The sequence below is a fragment of the Mobula birostris genome, chromosome 27 (genome assembly GCF_030028105.1).
Source record: "Mobula birostris isolate sMobBir1 chromosome 27, sMobBir1.hap1, whole genome shotgun sequence".
NCBI lineage: Eukaryota > Metazoa > Chordata > Chondrichthyes > Myliobatiformes > Myliobatidae > Mobula > Mobula birostris.
In genome coordinates this window covers 12,613,591-12,633,181 of record NC_092396.1, presented here as the reverse complement: position 1 = coordinate 12,633,181, position 19,591 = coordinate 12,613,591, and the positions used below count along the sequence as shown (strand labels likewise).

Here is a 19,591-nt window from a genome sequence, read left to right as displayed (position 1 = left end):
GTATTTAGTTAAAAACATGGCATTAGAAGACATGCAATAATATAATTTGTCTTGGAAATTCAGCAAATTAATTACTTTCAGACATTTTCCTCAAGAAAACTTCATGGGAATTTTTATACGCCTGCTCTAGAGGGATCCACTCTATTTAGATGGGACACCATAGCCAATGTTCATGCTGTTAAGCCTTGCTGATTCAAGAGATCAGCTCGACGAACTACAAATTGAACCTGGGATTTTCTTAGTCGTTGTGGTTCAGCTATTCCTTCAATAACCTTCCTTGAATAAAAAAAAACATTCATATTGAAATAGAGCTGCTTATCGCTCGGAATATCTCCTCTTCTGTACACTTAATTATACTATACTTCTATTCTTTCCCCCTAAATGAGTTAATTCTTCCTGGCAATATTCATACAATGGATGCAACTTCATTCAAGGTGCTTCATCAATATAGTGCCCCCCATAAACTTAAGTGGAGCTAATCCTGTTGTCAGTAACATCTTTGCATGGACGCTTCCTGGAACGGGTAACAGATACAAATAAAGGCAAGAGTTTAGAAAATTCCCTGCTCCATACTTACTGATAACTCATGAAGATGAGAAATATAGATAAGGAATTAAATCTGGGTATTTTTGCCTAGATATACCTAATTTGCAAAATTGACCATTGGACCGTTTATTGAGGAATATCTTACAATACACTTTTTCTGGTTAAATGTCATTCAAGATCCTCTAGTGAATGGCAAGATCAACATTAAGAACCAAATTGGATGTCTCCGTTGAAAAGTGACTACAAACTCACTATACATTGGTGGATAATAATATACAGCCTTCCTGAAATGCATATATAATATAGAATATCCCTGTTCAGATCAGAAGGGCTTGTATTGGTTTGGTGAAGATGCACTGACTGTTGCCCTGTGCAATCTGTGCAGCTAACCAGCAGCAATGAAACACTATTTCATTAACAAGATTTTCTCACCTTTCTGCTAAGTTGCTGGCATTATTTAACATCATTCAATTTTTCCTGGCAAATGAACACTCATGTCATTTTTTTAAAATTGAAGGAGCTGAAACAAAGCAGCTGATTACAGTCTTAATTATAGAAATTCATACTATTATGGAATTGCCCACAAAGCAATGCAATCCCAAATCTTTTTAAAACTGTCCCTGTACACAGCCTCAGTTAATACATTTTTGGGAAGAATACACCAACAGCTGAATTGTTTCAATATATAATGTGGCAGGTAATTATTTTTCTTGATGGTGTAAGTGGAAAGTAATGTTTTTTTCATATAAAGACCAATAGCGTATCCAAGAGAAATAAATTTTTTACGTAGTGATAGTATTGTGAATTATCTTGATATAAATGTATATGTATGGGTAAAATTAGTCTGGTTATTTGACTCTATTCCCTGAGCGTTCTTCAAATTGAAACTGGTTTTCCTCCCTGATGATCAGAGAAGAGACATGGAAGAGCCTCCACACACCTCTGGCAGCATTAATTTTTAAAATGTGACACAGTGAAAGAATGAGAATGTTTTAAAATGCTATGAGAAATCACATGAAGCAAAGAGTTGGATTGTGATACCCTTTAACACGCAAAAGAAAATTGCATGTTAAGTTTAAACTTTCGAAGCTTCTTTAAAAGAGACAAATGAGCCAAGAGCTTTCTCGACTTATAGATGTTACAAGCTCACTTATCAAATATGAGTGTTGCTAACTCTGCTTGAAATACTTCAAGAGCTGCAGGATACTGTTTTAGATTTTTTCTCTCTCTCCAAGTTCCCTTGAATTTTCCCGTAAGTCTTCTCTGTCAATTCTGAATTACATTTCTTGTTTCCATTACCAGTAGAGCATCTCCTGGAAACAGACTTGCACTTGGCTAGGCGAACATTTGGTTTGGACAAATAATTTCAACAATAGTTACCTTTTGCCCAACTTTTAAAATTGATGTTGTCGACAGAATTCCTGGTTACATTCCACCAGTTTTAAAAATCCATTATCTGACACCATTTACTACTTTTTTTTTGTTATTTTTCTTTTCCTAACTTAACTGTCTCCTGCACTAGTGTTGGTCTTTCGCCCAGACCCACAATGAAATGTTCCAAAACATACCATGAAACAGAATAATAATAACAATATTAAGAAACTCTATGAAATCCTTCTTGATAGTTGAAGATCTCAAGATTCTATGTGCCTACAATCCTAACTGCTGACTCACAACTGCACTGCCAGATTCAGGTCAAACCACAACATCTAGTTCACTAATGATACTACAGTAGCTGGCCTCATAGGCAACAATGATGAGTTAGCGTACAGAGTGGAGGTAGGGAGGTTTGTCAAATGGTGTGAGAACAACGACTTGAGTCCCAATGTGGATAAGACAAAAGAGATGATTTTGGACATCAGGAATGCAGAGGTCGGCCGCTCTCCATCGCACGTCAATGGCTCTGCCTTGGACAAGTGAAGATCTCAAAGCTCACATAACAGACTATCTATCCTGCACCCACAACACCTCACTGGTCAGGAAGACAGAGCAGCATCTACACTTTCTGGGGAGATTGAAGCATGCAAGGCTCCCCAGACCCATTCTAACAACTTTCTGTGGAGCACCATTGAAAGCGTCCTGCATAGCTGCATCATTGTGTGGTCTGGAAACTGCAAGACATCAGACCACTTGTCCCTAACGAGGACAGTGAAAACCACCAAGGGGATCATCTGGATCTCCCTCCTCCTTAATTGTGATATTTACTGGGAGCATTGCAGATGAAGGGCCCAAAGCACTGTTGAGGATCCTAATCACCCATCCCACAGTCCCTGACCTGCTAACATCAGGAAGGAGGTACAGAATCATCAAGACTAAAACTGCCAGTCTGGGTAACAGCTTCTTTCCTCAGGCTGTAGGACTAATAAATACCCTGCCACTGCTAAGGTCTTGTCATTAGGGCTGCGAGCTGTTTACTGTACTGTTTATTTGTGCAGCACACTACATGCATTTCTAATTATAGTTTATTAACTTATTTATAAAAATATTTTGGTTTATGTGCTCTGTGTGATATATGTTGTGTGGGTGCATCCTGGTCAAGAAGAATATTGTTTCATTCCGTTGTGAATATGTACTGTCAGGTGACAATAAACTTGAACTTGAAGAATATGCCAAGTGAAGCATTTCATTTTTGATCATAGATTTAAAATAAATCTTTAGGCTCTTAGGCGGTTACCTTTAAATCTAATTTTGTAATACAAACAAGATAAACTAACTTTATAAGAAAACTTTGTAGTATGCATGTAAAAGTTACCTTGAAAATAAAGAAATGTATATGTTCCAAATTTTTAACTAATTCATACATTTTTGTAACATATTCATTTACAGATTATGGATGCTGTTGACTGAGCCAAGATTTACAACCAGAGTCAATACCAATTTGCGCTGTTTTAGTAAAAGTTTGTTTCAAGCAGTCCATATGGTAGGGCAGCCATGCATACCAACAAGAAATGCTACCAGTCCACTGTAGTGCCCACTTTATTAATGCAGCACAACAACATTTTACAATAAATTTTGCTATAGAAGGCCGTCATTATAGATTACCATCAAGTTCATTCCTTTCCATAAACCAGACAAAAACCAGCAGGTGGGCCAGTTTAGGGCTGCTGCTCTTTATGTCATACTTCATTCATTTAGGAACATTTGAAATGTGTGTACAAGAATACCCAAACTTGCTAACTCACATCCTCATAAAAATTTGACATGCATTTGTAATACATATATTGGATTATAACAAATAAATAATGTTAATCCCTATAACTAACCCAGAAATACCTCTAACCAGTCTCCCAGGCTTCAATTGATCCTGGGTAATCACTGCGCAGTATTTAAACATAGCAAAGCAAATATCTAACTTTCAGTCTCCTATCACCAGCACATCTGCAATTCCAACATCTAACTGGGAATTATACAAATTACATTAGGATCCAACAATACTCAAAAAAGAGGTGTAGACATTTATCTGATATTAAATTGAACCATTGATTGGATGGGCCTGCATCCCAGAGGTGTCTTGCCTACTTTTAAAGATCTTAGCTGGTCATCTGCAACAGTCTTTTATAGCAATATGTAATGTAATATGTTGGCATGCCTGTTAATACTGTGCGACTATAGAATGTCTGTTTTTTAGGAACTGTATAAAGAATAAGAACAGTTACTTGGGAAATTTTAGAGACTGTGATGATGAAATCCTTCCCTATTTAAGCTAAAGTATTTTTATTAAAAATACAGTATTTTTAAATGCTGACTATCGAGCTCCCACTACGGAGATTTCCTCAGGAGAATCAACTTAATTGACAAATGCTGCCTGAAACTGATAGATTGTAAATTAGCACAGCAAGTACCCGCAGGATGTTCAAGTACAAGTAAGTTTACAGTACCGGACAACTCACGTGATAGCTTTCCCAAGTTTACAATATGGTTTATCATACTTATTTTTGTTTATTCCTTTTATCGCATGAAACTGCAGTAGTTTAGTTTTCTCTTATATTTGAAATGTTATGTGTTGTTAAGTTTTGTATCCCAAATACCAACCCTCTGTCTCAGTTCTGTTGCAGTAACAGCACAGCTTTTTTTGTTAAATAGGTTTAACAAGCCTGCTTTCAGGAGTTTTTACGCCTGCGCATTAACTTCTCGCAGAAGGTGGTAATTTATGACCCGGCGCACTTGACATTGGGACATTGCAGGAATAATGAACAATAGACAAACAGAAGAACACGAGCGTGCAAGCCCTTAGATTTAAAAAAACACAAACACAACGCTCTCTGAATAACTAAATTCTATATATTTGAACACATTAACATAGATTAATTAAACTATCAATTCGATTTCTATTATTTAGTGGAAGAAACACTTTTCGCAAATGGTTTCGGACCATTTCTGCGATTATGTTTTGAGCTCAAATAAGACGAGCAAGTAACAGAAGAGGATGAGAGAGAACAGTCCCAGTTGCTCGTCGCAATGAAATAATGCTCAATTATTTAATCAAATAAACCACACAAGACAACATGAAATGCGCGCCCCAGAGGTTTTAGTGATGAGAAGAACCAAATAATCCAGAAAGAAAATAAAGGAATAAGGATGCATCTTCACTAATCACACAAACGAAAAAAAATGCGCGCGTTTGTGCTTTACCTTACATCGAGATAATAATCAAAATACTGCAGTCAATCAGTATTATAAGAATGTAACATGAATGTGATTTTTGAGCGGATATGTTAACAGAAAAGACGTTATAGCCAATAACTTGTTTAGTTTCCAGCTCCCAGTTGCATCATGAATTGATCGCTACACACTTGACCTCAAAGGTAAAAGAACCGGGGCAAAAACACCAAAGGCTAGGTAAATGACAACAACCCCGGTGTTTAGTGGAGAAAAAGAAAGATATGAAAAGCTCAGTGTAAAAGGGCTTCGATGATGTAATGTACGTGGGACTTAAATATGTTTCTGCATTGGAAGTTTTGAAACAAGTACTGAGATGTGTACATACCTACGTACAGCAAGAACACAAATACTATATTTGTCTTGGTGTTCCACAGTGAAACGTCAACTACAGTTAGAGTAAAAAACATAATCTGTCCATATAAAGGTTTAAAAAGTTACTTCCATATCATTCACGGGATTGTCGCAAACTACATCGAGGCCAGTGCGCTGGTTTTTACACCACCGAAATTCACTGGAACACATTGAGGAGTGAAAAATCTGGAGTTCAGTTGGTTGGGAGGGAAAATCACAACATATTAAATGCGGATTTTTATTTTAAAGAAAGGGGCGTAAACATTAGTTTCTAGTTTGTTTATCTCCGTTATCTGCAGTACATACAAACACGCTTATTCTCTTCAGTGCTCCGCTTGACAAACTCCCAACATGTGTACCGAAAGCTATAATCAGAATCAGGTTTAATATCACCGGGCATATGTCGTAAAATTTATTGTTATGTGGCAGCAGTACATGATAATAAAAAAAAGCTAAATTACGGTAATAAGTGTATATAGATTTAAAAAGTTAAATTAAATAAGTAGTGCAAAAAGAGAGAGAAAAAAGTAGTGAGGTAAGGTTTAATGTCCGTTCAGAAATCTGATGGCAGAGGGAAAGAAGCTATTCCTGAATCGCTGTGTGTGTGTGCCTTCAGGCTGAAGAACACATTCTCCATACCAGCCAATGAATTAAGCAGAATTGCACGTTTGCTTAAATATTCCGCATTACTCTATGCTTCCATTAGGTGCAACAGAAACCAAACTTTCCTGCGGTAGAGTTTTATCGGATTGATAAATGTACGAGTTCATGTTAAAAACAATGTAAGTAACAATTTATGAATTGAAAATAATAAAATGAATATTAACTATGGAGGAGAAGTGGAGGTGGTCAGCTTATACAACAAAGTTAACGAGGTTTAGCTTTATTTGATATTTTAAGAAGATATCTAACAAGTGGTCGAAAATTTTTCCAACTCCGCTAGGGAGGCTCCTGATACTTCACTGCGACGAAATCAAACGGTGCCGTACCTGCAGCGCTGAAACTACAACTTGAAAATGTGTACATTTTAATTTGTATTTCTCAAACCCCAGCATTTTATTTTCTATCCAGATTCGTGCTATAAATGTATACAATCAGTGTTAGGATCATTTCCAGCACTTAAAAATATGCACAAAATATTCATGCACATGGCCAACGCCTAGGATGCAAAGATTATTTCGTAAAATAAGAACCAAAGTTGTATTTTACGAGGTTGAGCCGGTGCAAACAACACTTACGTTGAAGACGTATTAGGTGTATGAATAAGAACAGCAAGTAGCTCCCAAGTTCACACGAGAAATCGAACCACAATGGATTTTGAGAACTCAAAAAAGACTAAATTAAAGATATTTCAAAGTGTGTTAGCATATAAGCGCGAGTGTAGTCCATAACATTTTTCCGATTGTGAATAAGAATGGTGAGAGTGAATAAAAGAACTTTCATGTACGTAGACATTGTTATGTGACAGTTCATGTATGATATGTCAGCGACTGAGTGCCCGTGTGTGGCCCTGTGAATAACGTGCAAACGTGTGTTTATGCGGGACATGTGACAGCGTGCATATGTGAGCGTGGTAGTGTACGTGCATAGACTAGTGATGACTTCTATTTGGATGCCAATACATGGCACTTCTTGGGTTTGGCTGTGACACAAATCGCACCAAAATTATACTGGTTGCACTTGATGGCATCTTCGTCATTCGCAACCTTCTCGAAGAAGAAAAAATAGAGCAAACTGAAATAGTCATGGTCTTGAAATTTCGCGCTCATCGCGCCATATTCGTAAGTGACTGACAGAGATTACGGCCCGACGTCAGACATGAAATGTTGCCAGAGTCAACATAAAACCGAGGGATGGACATTGTGAAGTTGCTGCTGAGGTGTGCACCGCGGGCGGCGAATCATTTATTTGTATTAGAGAATGAAGATAAATACTGTCAATAATGGGGTATTTTTCCAGAGAAAGAGAATGTGCGGCACGGTAGTGTAGTGGTTAGCGTAACGCTTTACAACACTAGCTACCGCTCCCACTGCTGTCTGTGCACAGCGTCATTTCGGAATGTACACAGTGTACCTTCAGGAGCGTGTGCGTTCTATCCGTGACCGCGTGGGTTTCCTCCGCGTGCTCCCGTTTCCTCCCACATTCCCACATTCCAAAGACATACGGGTTAGGGTTAGTAAGTTGTGGTGGGCTTATTAGCACAGGAAGCATGACGACACTTAACTGGGCTACCCCCAGCACATCCTCGGACTGTAGTGGATGTTGACGCAAGCGACACGTTTCACCGTATGTTTCGATGTATTTGTGACAAATCTGAAATCTGATCGGAATCTGAAATCCAAGAATAAAAGGAGGAAGAGGAAGTCGATCGCACGTGAAAAATAGAGCTGGTTAGGGGGCGGGAGAGAGAGAAGTGGGAAATAGAATGGGGGGAAACTAAAGGAAACCGAGCGGGAGCTGTTCGAGATGAAGGGGAAGTTGCGAGCAAACAAATGGTGTGAGTGAGTGCGAGTGTGTCAGGGAAGAGAGAGAGAGAGAGAGAGAGAGAGAGAGAGAGAGAGAGAGAGAGAGAGAGAGAGAGAGAAAGTGTTCTGAATTCAACCTATTTCCCCTGCACTCTGACCCGATTGCCATAGCAGCATATTTCCCAGCTTGTAATTCTGAAAATTGTCTGATTGCTGAGTCAGATTGTTGTAAGGAAATCAAACGGGGGAGGGGACAGGGGGTTTCAAGGGAGGAGTCAAAATACAGTTAGAACACAACAAACGGTTTTTTTTTGCCGATAGCGTCCTACACAAACCAGACCCCTTTAAGTGTTTCCCCTTTGCTATTCTCAAAAGCATGCTTACAAAGCTTTTTTTTAAATTTTGAAAATGTACCTCTGTAAAATTAAGCATTAACTTGTAATGTTTTAAAATTACAACTATTATATAAATAGGGCTTGAATTTACCGAGAAAATTCAATTCTTAAACATTCAGTTTCCAAAAATGTACAATGCAAATGTGTCAAAATGTTGTATTATCTTACAGAAGGTGTTGAGATCCCCTTAAAGTATGCAAATATACAGAAAAAACATTTTTAATTATTAGGATAGTGACATCACAGAGTTGAAAATACCTATACAAATTTTTCGATAACTTATATTGAAACGGTCAATTTTCACATTGATCCGGCGCTCTATTCCAATCTACTTTAATTACATAGAACTATATTCCACTCCTTTTCTATTTTGTCAGATTCTCTTATTGTGACAAATAACTCAATTTCAAGTTAAGAGCATTCTAATCACTGGTCCTCCTCTCTTGTATATGAATTTTATCCTGTCCGCATTGATTCTAGTCTCTCAGCCCCCGGGTGCAGTAATTGCTTTATTGGAAATCCATTACCGTAGCCACTTTCCCCCGTGCAGCAGTTAAACATCTTTCACGACTTTTGTTTACTGTTTCAATTACTTGGTCTTAACAAACAATCTATTACCTTCTAAACATCTAATCATAAAACTCAAGCAATTAGCACGCTGATCTGGTATTTAAAACTACGCAAGAACCGTCGATATAAATTTACCAGAGCCTGTTTGCTGTAGTACAGTCACAATTTTTCGGGATTTACGATATAATTTGTTATAAAACAGTGACATACTGCAATGCAAGTCCCATATTGTTGATTTATTTCACCTCACTCTTAGAAATAAAGCTAGGCAAATACCTTCATATATTTGTTAAACTAAAGGTGATCTCGGTTTAAATCATCCAGAAACCACAAAAGAATCCAAAGAGGTTTTTTTCTCTCTCTCTCTCTCAAACATGTTCTTTATGTTCAAGCCGATAGCTGGAATTAGGCTAGCGTGACTTTAAATAAACACGCCGATGTTTAAAATCACATTAAAACTGTAAAGATCCTCCTGTAAATCTCCCAGGTGCGCTAAGTTTCGAGTGCGTGTACTTTAAATACGTGGTACTAAAGCATGAAAAATAACTAATCTCTCCTTGAGGTGCCTCAACTCAGAGCTACAGAATGGAAATGTTTACAGCTGTTCGTTCAGCTATGTATTAAAATATCTGCTTAAATAAAACATCAATGAATCTCTCAAATGATAGGCGACTATCGATTGCATACCACAATTTCCCTTGTCTTTCAACCAATATCATTCGGTTCCATGTTAATTTCTTATTTCTTGTTCAAGCATTCTTTCATTAAAAATGCAGCTTAATCTTTTGTGACCGTGAATATTAAAACTCGTTAGAAATAAACAAAGGTGAAACAATTTCAGATACATGTCTACACATAGATATTTTATAAAATTCTATATGTGGACTCATAAATATGTATGCAACGCACACATACGGCCTTTCTGTGTGGCCACACACAATTACACATGCTGAGTGCTATTGCAGCAGTGTCTGGTAATTTTATTTATTTATTTTCAGCTATGTTCAACGTTTTCCTCCCCCCCCCCCCACCTCCCGCCACACCACGCACCACTCCTGCTCTCACTAATGCAACCCTCTCATGAAAACCATATTGGACAACAGTTGAAGTTAGTAGCGCGGAGGCACATTTTATCACTTCCAAGTCTAATCTGGGGAGCAAGTAATGTTTTACACGTGTGTTGTACCGCATTCTTCCACCGAAAAACACGCCACCAAGTCCCAGTTTAACGCTTCGGTCGGACTGGAGTGTTCCTTTCCTCATCTCTCATCCGATATGTACAACTACTATCTTTGGAAAACAAAATAACTATCAATTCATTTCTTGTTGCGAGCCCATATGAATGTAATCAAACCTCTCGACTCATTTAAATAAATTTTTCTTCGTGCTTGAAAGCGGCATTTAATACACATCATATTTAATGGTAATAATCAGTCATTCGAGCTCAGAGGGGACCAAATCACGCAGACTAAACACACAACTTATTTACAAACAAAACAACTTAGAAAAATACTGGGACATGGCCATTCATCAAACAATTTCCCTACTTACCAGCAACAAAGGCTATTTCAATACAAATAAACCGTGATCCACAATTATAATCAACTTCTTGAAAATGTAGTTAAATAGTCAAGTCCATTACCCAATGTTAATTAATGCAATTAACAGCGACCATTAAATATTTTAAAACCCTTATATAATATTTGTATCTATACATGTACACATATATTCTAATGTAAATAGTTTTTGAGAAAAACAATCACTTGTGTTATTAGGCTATTTTAAAAGTGCCTCAGTAAATATATTTTCCTCATTAGAGCTTTGAAACCAGACCATTGGACACGAAACCTCTCCAGAGAATAACAGAGAGTAAATGGCAATCTGTCCATCTAGCATAAACTTGAATTGCCTCCATCATTTTTGCAAATTACTCGTCATATTAATTAATTGTGGCGTAGATTTATCAAAAACCAAGAATAAAAATAGCATTAACATATCAAAATAGAAATATTACTATCCCTAGATATTCACTGATACATTCGGCTACAAACTTTTTCTGCACAAGGAGGTTACTGTTAACATTGCCGATGTTTCAAACTTAAAACTTAAATATCTTGCATCTCTTATTTTTAGTAAGGTTCTATGCAGTTAAGCTGATCAGCATTCTCCACAATTTCAGAAAGTAAGCCGATGAGCAGAGACTCTTAAATTGAAATTAGAAGCAGCGCCGATACACACTCACGCTGACCAACATGGTCATGTAAGAGACGGAAACAGAAAATGTGGGTTCATTGTAAATCTTTCAGAAATACGAATAAGGAATATCCTAACTCATTTAAAGAAAGTAATCAAATAACGGAAGCTCGCACAGATCTAACTTGCGTTCGGCTTCAGAGAACCGTCTATACTCCAGACATGTGAATATATTTTCATTTAAAACATACACTGATGTTTTTCTTTGGGCTATATGGTTAAATATTAATGTCCACTGTAACATTTGACACAATGCGAACTAAAGTATAAATTAAAATATCTTGAAGACATATAAGACTTTGTTAAACTCCTTCCAAGATCCGAGAGTGTCTTCCCTCAAAACCCCGTCTCACGATCTGGCATGTTTAAATTGAAGTTTAAAGTTGTCAGTTGTGTTATTCCAAATGGTTCCCTACAAATCTTGCGCGATTCGCTGTCGCATTAAATTTACAATTCCCCGAAGCAACCCTAAAACATTACTCTCCTGATTTTTCAGAAACCCGGGTAAGGCTCGATTTCTAATAGAGCTCAGTCTATTAAACCGACTCCCCTAAGATATTTTGCCCCCTTTCAACCAGAGACAAGCAGTTGGCCACCAACTTCCAGCTCTTCAACGGTGCTCTAGCGCCCACTATTTAAGATTCCGGAAAACTGTTCGTACTTTGCAATGACTCGATATATGTTTTTTTAAAAGTTGTATATCTTTTCGTCAACTAGAATAACTTCAATTTTATTTTTTTGCTATTCCTCTCCAACTTCTCAACCTCTCGGGTCGAGACGCAGGGGGATGGAAGTTTCTCTTGAATGAGAGAAATAAACAAGGTATGAAAACTTGTGCAGAAAACAGAGCTCCGCGTCGCTCTTGTGGCCAGAGCGTTCAACTCTTAAGTTCTTGCGCCCGAGCCTTTTTGCAAGCCCATGGTACACATCATTCTAATCGTCCCCGCCGCACCGACATCATCTGGAGGAGAAAATACATTCCTGATCGCTTCTTCACAAAGACCATGTGTGTACAGCGACCGTCTGGAGCAGTTCTTGTTTTTGGAAGGTCTTTTTGGAAGCTTAAACAGAGGATCTAAAACAAAGTGCGGAGAGATAGGAGAAGAAAATAGGGACCTACTTTTGGCCAGTTTTCTCGCCCTTGCCTTGGATCTCATGTTGTCTGTCGGCGTTGGTCGTGATTTCAGAGAATCGCACACGCTATCTCCCTGGCATTGTCAGTTTGGACACCTTCGCACATGCGCACAGAGCCTTCAATCTGACACCATCACGCAGGGAAAAGTTTGAATATATTCATCATTTGGCCGCGATCTGTCCTCAACTCCATCAGACCAATTATCTCTGCGCCCTAACGCCACTTCACACTTTATTCCTCTCCCACTTGTTCGAATCGCGCTTCTAAGCCATGGGAAGTGCTTGCACGGTAAAAAGGAGTTTGTCTTTAAAGAAAACTTTTCAAAAAAATAAGTATTTTAAAATTCATGAATAGAAGATTTGTCGCGGAAATTTATTTATTTAAACTAAACGTAATTTATTTCAGTGCACGTAACTTGTGTTAAAATGTGTTAAACTAATTGACAGCAGTCGGCAGATTTATAGTGCATACTTTTAGCACAACTGATAGTGGCAGGGAAGCAGATTGGCATGCTATCCTCATTCAATATCGCGCCCTAATAACCCTCATCAGTTATGACAGTATTAATTAAAGCTATCGATAGCTTCAGCCGAATGAATAGTCCAGGAAAACAACAGTGATTTAACACCAGGTGCTAGAGCAATGGAATAATAAACACGGTTTTGGTACTGCACAGTCATTGGAGCTAATTGGCGCTGAGAACCGGGCATTTAAACGGACATATATTCTCTCTGTTCTTATTCTGAAGCCCAAGTAACCCTTCCTTCCCTAACGTTATGAGTTATTTTAATGAAGGAATAAAATAATCCGTTATTCCTGTTAATTCTTCTTTCCTAAGAATAGATCTTATAACTGGAGACAGAGACAGACAGGCAGACAGAGACAGAGAGATGGAGAGAGAGAGGAGGAGAGAGAGGGGGAGGAGAGAGACAGAGAATGAGTGAGAATGAAAGTGAGAGAGAGATGGGGGGAGAGAAAGAGAGAGAGAGAGAGAGAGAGAGAGAGAGAGAGAGAGAGAGAGAGAGAGAGAGAAGCTATGTTTGAACACAGTAAGTGCTTCACATTCCTACCCGTATGTTATGTACGGTGAGCTTCTTAACTAATTCATTAGGATATTTTACTGTGGTGGCGAATTTTAACGCCTTTAAAAAGTACTACCGGTTAGATAGGAAGGACCTGTTTTAATTCATCGTCTATCAATGGAAAATACATGAAATATGCGGCGCAAGGAGTTATTTCGAAATGTAGTTAGCACAGTTATGTTTAGTTTAATTGAGATAGTTAAATGATCAAAAATCATTTGGATCTTGAAAAACGCAATAAAAACTAAGTTTACTTAATTACGATTTTATAATTATTGCGCTTTTATGTAAAGGGACTAAGTTATTTAATATCATGGTTCCATCCATGTCAGACTCTCTTTGAACTTCAGGGGGGAGACACATTCCAGGCGCCACGTTTCATGCTCACAACCAGTACAGGTTATTTGGATGGTCGCTGCATTATCAGTGTACACCTCTTCAATATCACACGCAATTAGTGCAAATAAAATCCAGTTAATTTCAGATTTAGTTTCCAAAAATCGTTAGCTAGTTGAAACCGATGCACTTCGGCAAATACTTTATTTATTGATTAATGGTAAATATATATGGTATAACATTGCACGCACGCACAATGCCGAGGTTGGGCTGTAGATGCGCGTGTGAATTAATGGTTCGAGGACAGAGCTCTTAAAGCTGTCCTGGAGGCATTTCAAATGCTTTATAAAAATATCCGTACTTCTCTTGATGAAATGTACCCTCACTGTATACTGATCATTTGTTTAGAAGGCTACAAATATGCAATTCTAAACAGTGTTATAGAAATCCTCCGCTTTATTATACTGCATGGTGTTCGACTGAAAATCCTGAGAGAGGGAAACGACCAGATTTTAATAGATAAAATGATAAACACAATTTCAATCGATAATTTTAAATGAACACCATTTTCGGACAACCCATATATTTACAATTACGAGTTTTTATTCTGGAATGCCTGCGTTATTGATGAATTAATCTTATAAAACACGTTTCTGCAGGATAAAGGTTAATCAGTTTTATTTTAAAATCTTTCCAAAGTTGCGAGAATATTTCGAAATATCTGATTCTCTGCGCCCCCTCCCCTTTCCGATAAACACATTCTGTAATACTGCACATGTTACGTAGGAATTTGCATAGCTGGGTATAACGCTTGGATTGAGCGCACTCTTTTAGACTTAAGGACGGAATTGCAGTTTATATTCAAAAGTATACAGCAAAACACCGCTCTCCAGAAGATAAAAGAGACGCCGCGACTCGGTGTTCAGGCCTGTAACATATAATCGAACTAGCTTTTACACTGCTGCAGAGTTAAGCAAAGGAACGAACACACCTATAGATTCATTCTCAATATAACAGGTAACACCTGTTAGTTTATTTTTAGTACAATAAATGTCAATTTCCAATGTCAGTATGTGAGATAACTTTAAAGGAAGTCACGCCGTGCATTAATGCAGTTAGGACTTAGTATGTCTTCACATAAGCAAGATTTTAAAAGAAATCGAGATGGAGAACAAATAAACAGTAAGAAACTAACCAATAATGTATCACATTATTGATTTAAGAGAATAATTCAAGTCGAAGATTTTTTTGAAGACTATGATCTCAGTGTAACTCGCGCTTTTTCTTCTGTTTCATTCAATACTCGTTATTAATACTTTGGATAAAGATAATATGTGAGGAACTTAGGCGAAATATTAACGTTGCATTTCGCAAAAATATACTTGACGTGTATACGGGTGGATATAATTTAACGACATATCCCGTATAAATTTCATACAAAAGTAAAAAGCAATGGACTCTAGTGCACGAAAATCCCAAAGAAAATATGTTACAAAATCTACGTGTGGATGTAGTCATTCAGTTTAAAGACAAATATGACAGTATATAATCAATAGATAAAATATTTATAGTGCATTGCTCCCTCGCCTAACTGAACATCTTGGTTGTCGTCTCCTGTTTAATATAGCCACACAGCCTGTTTTAAGCTAGTTATGTTTTAATTATGCAAAACTATCAGAATGCAATATGACACTCTACCTGCAGACGCCACTGGTAATATTATGTAAATATTTATCATGCGTTTGTGAATACACAGACATGCGTGTGGTTAGTTAAACGTTATAAAAAGGGGAACAGTTTCCTTTTTTATATATTAAAAACTCAGTGCAGGTGAATTTGCAGCATGATTAGTGTTCTGAAAAACCACCACCTTCTTGCACACACCATCGCCCACTCCCACTCCCACCCTATATTTACCCCCCATCTCACCGCCTCCCTACAATCTGTCACATTCTGCTTTATCCGCACAGAATGAAAACCCAGTTGGGAATCGATCACCAAGAGCATTGTCCTCTACAGCACGAAATGGTCAGAACAGAATCTAAGACCAAACTGCGCTTCGCGTTCAAATAATACAGCCCTTCATTTGGAAATAAATTTTTACAGCCCAATTCGAAAATAAAAATTATTACACATGAGAGAACACTGGTTGAGATTATGCTTTTGTAACAAGGGTTAGTTACATTTGATAATCGGGTTAGGATTACTAATTGGAAAAACGAGTGTGACATTTAGAAATCTAACGTGCAATCCCTGTGTTAATTAGTAATTAAATTGCGATGAAGGACTGCCAATTGAAATCTTACGGGAATATTGTTTATGCTCCTTTTAAACAGATACATTTTCCAGAATCAGAGAGTTAAGTAGCCTATATATTAGGATTACTGACTGATCCATGGGAGCCGAGGAGGATGAGAGCGTTTGTACTCAATGATCGTCGAACAAAGTGCTTTAACAGTTCGACAATGAAATTCGGTTCATTTCATCATATTTATATGTTATCCATTAATTGCTTTTACTCTCTCCAACTTTAAAGGAAAGCCATCATGTTCAGCAAAATTAAACTTAAATACATGCTGTTCTAATATCCTGGGGATTTTTTTGAAAATATATTAATCTTCAGCCGGGTTTCACGTGTAATACTATGTAGGTCTCCCGAGGGTTAGAGCAGAGGTCAGACAGAAACCTAACGTTACATCAGAGGCCTGATACAAGTAGTGGTCAATGAGTGCACCCCCGCCCCCTCCCCAAACACCCACTCCCACCTCCACCCTCCGCTCCCAAATTAAATCGTTTTAACATCTGTCAAATGTTTTATAATCACATTTTTATGAAGAATCAACGAGCTGAAATGGTAACTCCGTTCCTCCCTCCACAGATGCTACTTGATCAGCTGAATATTATTTTCAGTATTTTCTGATATTTGATGTGTAATTGACTCTTAATTCCCTTCTCAATTCAGGGATAATTAGGGACGAACAATTAATGTCATTAAATGGTCGGTGACGTCCATATTAATTTAATAAATTTATAAGAGAATAGACTTGGGCACAGTAGCCCATTCACCACCACGCCCTCCCCAAAATCCCCACCCACTGTTTGTTGGTCTGCACTTCCACATCAAAAGTGCTCCTATGTTCCCGGTTCCTTACCTAACAGAAAAATAAAACGTTTTTTTTTTTTGTTTTTCAATTGAACTAAACTTTACTTGTTCTTTAATTGGGAGAATTCCAAATTTCAGTTAGCCCAGACACCAAGAAGTGCTTTCTCACTTTATTGAATGGCCTGTACTTCCCACCAGAGGAATTAAGTTCCCTATCAAATCCCTTAATCACGTTAAATGCGTCAACTAGATCATGTAATTTTCAATACTCAAGGGAATACAAGTATTGTCGATGCACATATACTCATAATTTACCATTTAAGCCTGGAATTATTCTAGCTAAATTGTATTGTACAATTCCAAGTTATCCAGCCTTTTGGATTTCAGCCCCTTGAGATAAAGGCTAATATTCTAATACCCTTTGTAAATTAATTTGTATGTGTTCATTCTGTGTATGTCCACGCTTGCTGTCTTATCATTTAGTGTATCATGGTCCTTCCGGTTCCTGCAGGATCTTTATTCCTCGCCATTTAGTGAATATTAATGATGGAAATACTGTTGCCTGCTCATTTGTTCTTTCAATATTTCTTTACAACTTTTTCTCGTATTTCCATTTCGAAGGACCATAGTATTTCAATAATACTATGCAGACTTTATCTCACTTCCTTGTAGGGTAATTTTCACTATTACCCCTTATGATTTATATGCATTTCACTTCGGATGTTACAGAGTGATTTCTTCTACCTGCTGATATTGTTAATCCAAAATACACGGAGACAATACAAGATGTTACACTTGCAAATCAGCGTCTATGCAGATCATTTACCAATGTGGCTAGAGTGAGCAGGTGGACTATTTTTGATGAAGACCATTCCCAGTTTTCAACTTGTAGAGTGCGAAGTTCTCATAGTTAGGATGATGTCATATTTAATGGAAAAATAAGTGCGGTAGGGAAATGAATATGATATCAATATATTTAAGATATGCAGGCAAAATAATTGAAAGTGTATATAAACGACCCGCAACGTGCCCAGTATATGTACCTTCATCGATGGTTGTGATTGAGGAGTTGAATTAATACTGAGATGGTCGGTAGATATGTTTTTGCACTTGCCCAATAATGGTCATATGCTCAATAAATGCGTAGTTCCTGAATGGTTAAATATTGATAAATTCGGCAGTAACGGCAGTTTATGAATGGCCAGAAATGAAGATTTTTGTCAGAAAATGCAGTTGTTTTTAGATATCCATTCATGATGAGTTTCTGGTTTGCCGTTTATAAAGTTGATCCATATAACTGAAGTTCTCGAATAGTAACGGTGAGATAATTAATAGACGCAGGATTTCTAGATAATTATTAATGAAAGGATGGTCAATAGACGCAAGGTTGCTAAATGGTTAATGAAAGTGAGGTAGTCAGTCGACGTCGTTTTCTAGATAATCAATTATGAATTTCTGTATAAGAATTAATTATGAGAACGTTTGTAGAAGTGGGATATTTGGATAATCTGTAAAGCCAGTACTTCTGTATGTTGCTAAGGGGGATATGGTCAATATATACAAGCTCACGTGTAACCAATAATGGTGAGCTAATCAGAGCAGGGAAGTTTTAATAAAATTAGAATGGCAGGATTGTGTCAGGTCTTACGGATGGACAGAACAGTAGTCAGTGGCTGTCTGGTTAAGAATGATACCGAAATCAGACACGCAGAGTGTTTATATACCCATGGAAGGATGGAAATGGTCGATGTTTTAAATTGGATTGGTAAATCAAAGCCAAGCAAACGGCTAGCAGGGATTGTTGGTAATCAGAGCTCGAGAGGCTCCAGGTTATGGCTAATAATATTCGAACTACCCTAAATATGGTCATATCAGAAAATAAGACTGCGACGATAAGCCCCAATATTTTAACTTCAATTAAAAATATTCCCAGTCTGCTCCACTCTTCTCTCAAACCAGTAACACTATATGTGTGAAATTCACAGAATCTATTTACTGCATGCTTAGGGACCATCGGCCTTTCGAGGATGTAGACAATTACAGGTAAAAGCCGTCGCTTAAGACAATAGCTAATATTTTCTTGTTAGTAGGCTAAGCACGTTTCCTCATTAACTGGTGGCTGTCAAACCGGCATTTTTTCTCAAACGTACGACACATCCAATATTTTCTATCCATTGAGAAGGGCCTTTAAGCACCTAAGATTTACTTTGATTCTGAATTTTTCTGGTCTTCAGTGAGTAGCTTTTTTCAGGATATCAGTCCAACATATGTAATAGTGGCTGTTCACCTTTTCGTATAGAGCCATTAGGTGTTTTTCTTCTGTAATAATTAAATCGATAGGTAATTTTTCAGACTACACTCGTGAATTTCAGCTATCCACGTGACTCACCGAGTTTAAAAGTGGCCCAAATAGCACATTGGTGATGTCTACATCGAACCTCTATGAATAAAAGTGTCCAGTTTTTTCTTCTTTCTTAATGACGATTATGGACGGACCAAGCCATTTAAGAGCTTGACCATGGTGGATCTTTCTTATTTCCGGAACTCCGACTAATGATGTAGGGAAGGATTGTAGGAGAGTTTGGACTGTAATTATTAGCCATTAATTGGGTTCAAGACCTTTGTGGTTGTGGTAATTGAGAAGTTTGACCGCTAATCCCAATCAGGATATACAGCTGGGGGCTAGAGAAAAC

General features: G+C 37.6%; 1 protein-coding gene and 1 long non-coding RNA gene across 4 annotated transcripts in view; one reads left to right on the top strand and one right to left on the bottom strand.

Annotated features, from left to right (window-relative positions):
- prdm16 (PR domain containing 16) overlaps nucleotides 1–12,565 on the bottom strand; it is a 751,999-nt gene extending 739,434 nt beyond the window's left edge. The window contains exon 1 of one of the 2 annotated variants that reach the window (XM_072245465.1): nucleotides 12,363–12,565. In XM_072245465.1, coding sequence (XP_072101566.1) covers nucleotides 12,363–12,399 — 37 coding nt within the window. In that variant the 5' untranslated portion in view covers nucleotides 12,400–12,565. The remainder of the gene's footprint in view (nucleotides 1–12,362) is intronic. The other variant, XM_072245466.1, reaches the window with a different exon arrangement.
- Nucleotides 12,566–14,643: 2,078 nt separating this feature from the next.
- Nucleotides 14,644–19,591, top strand: part of LOC140188810 (uncharacterized) — an 82,402-nt gene continuing 77,454 nt past the window's right edge. For both annotated transcript variants that reach the window (XR_011883399.1, XR_011883398.1), the window contains exon 1: nucleotides 14,644–14,812. This is a non-coding gene — a long non-coding RNA (uncharacterized lncRNA). The remainder of the gene's footprint in view (nucleotides 14,813–19,591) is intronic.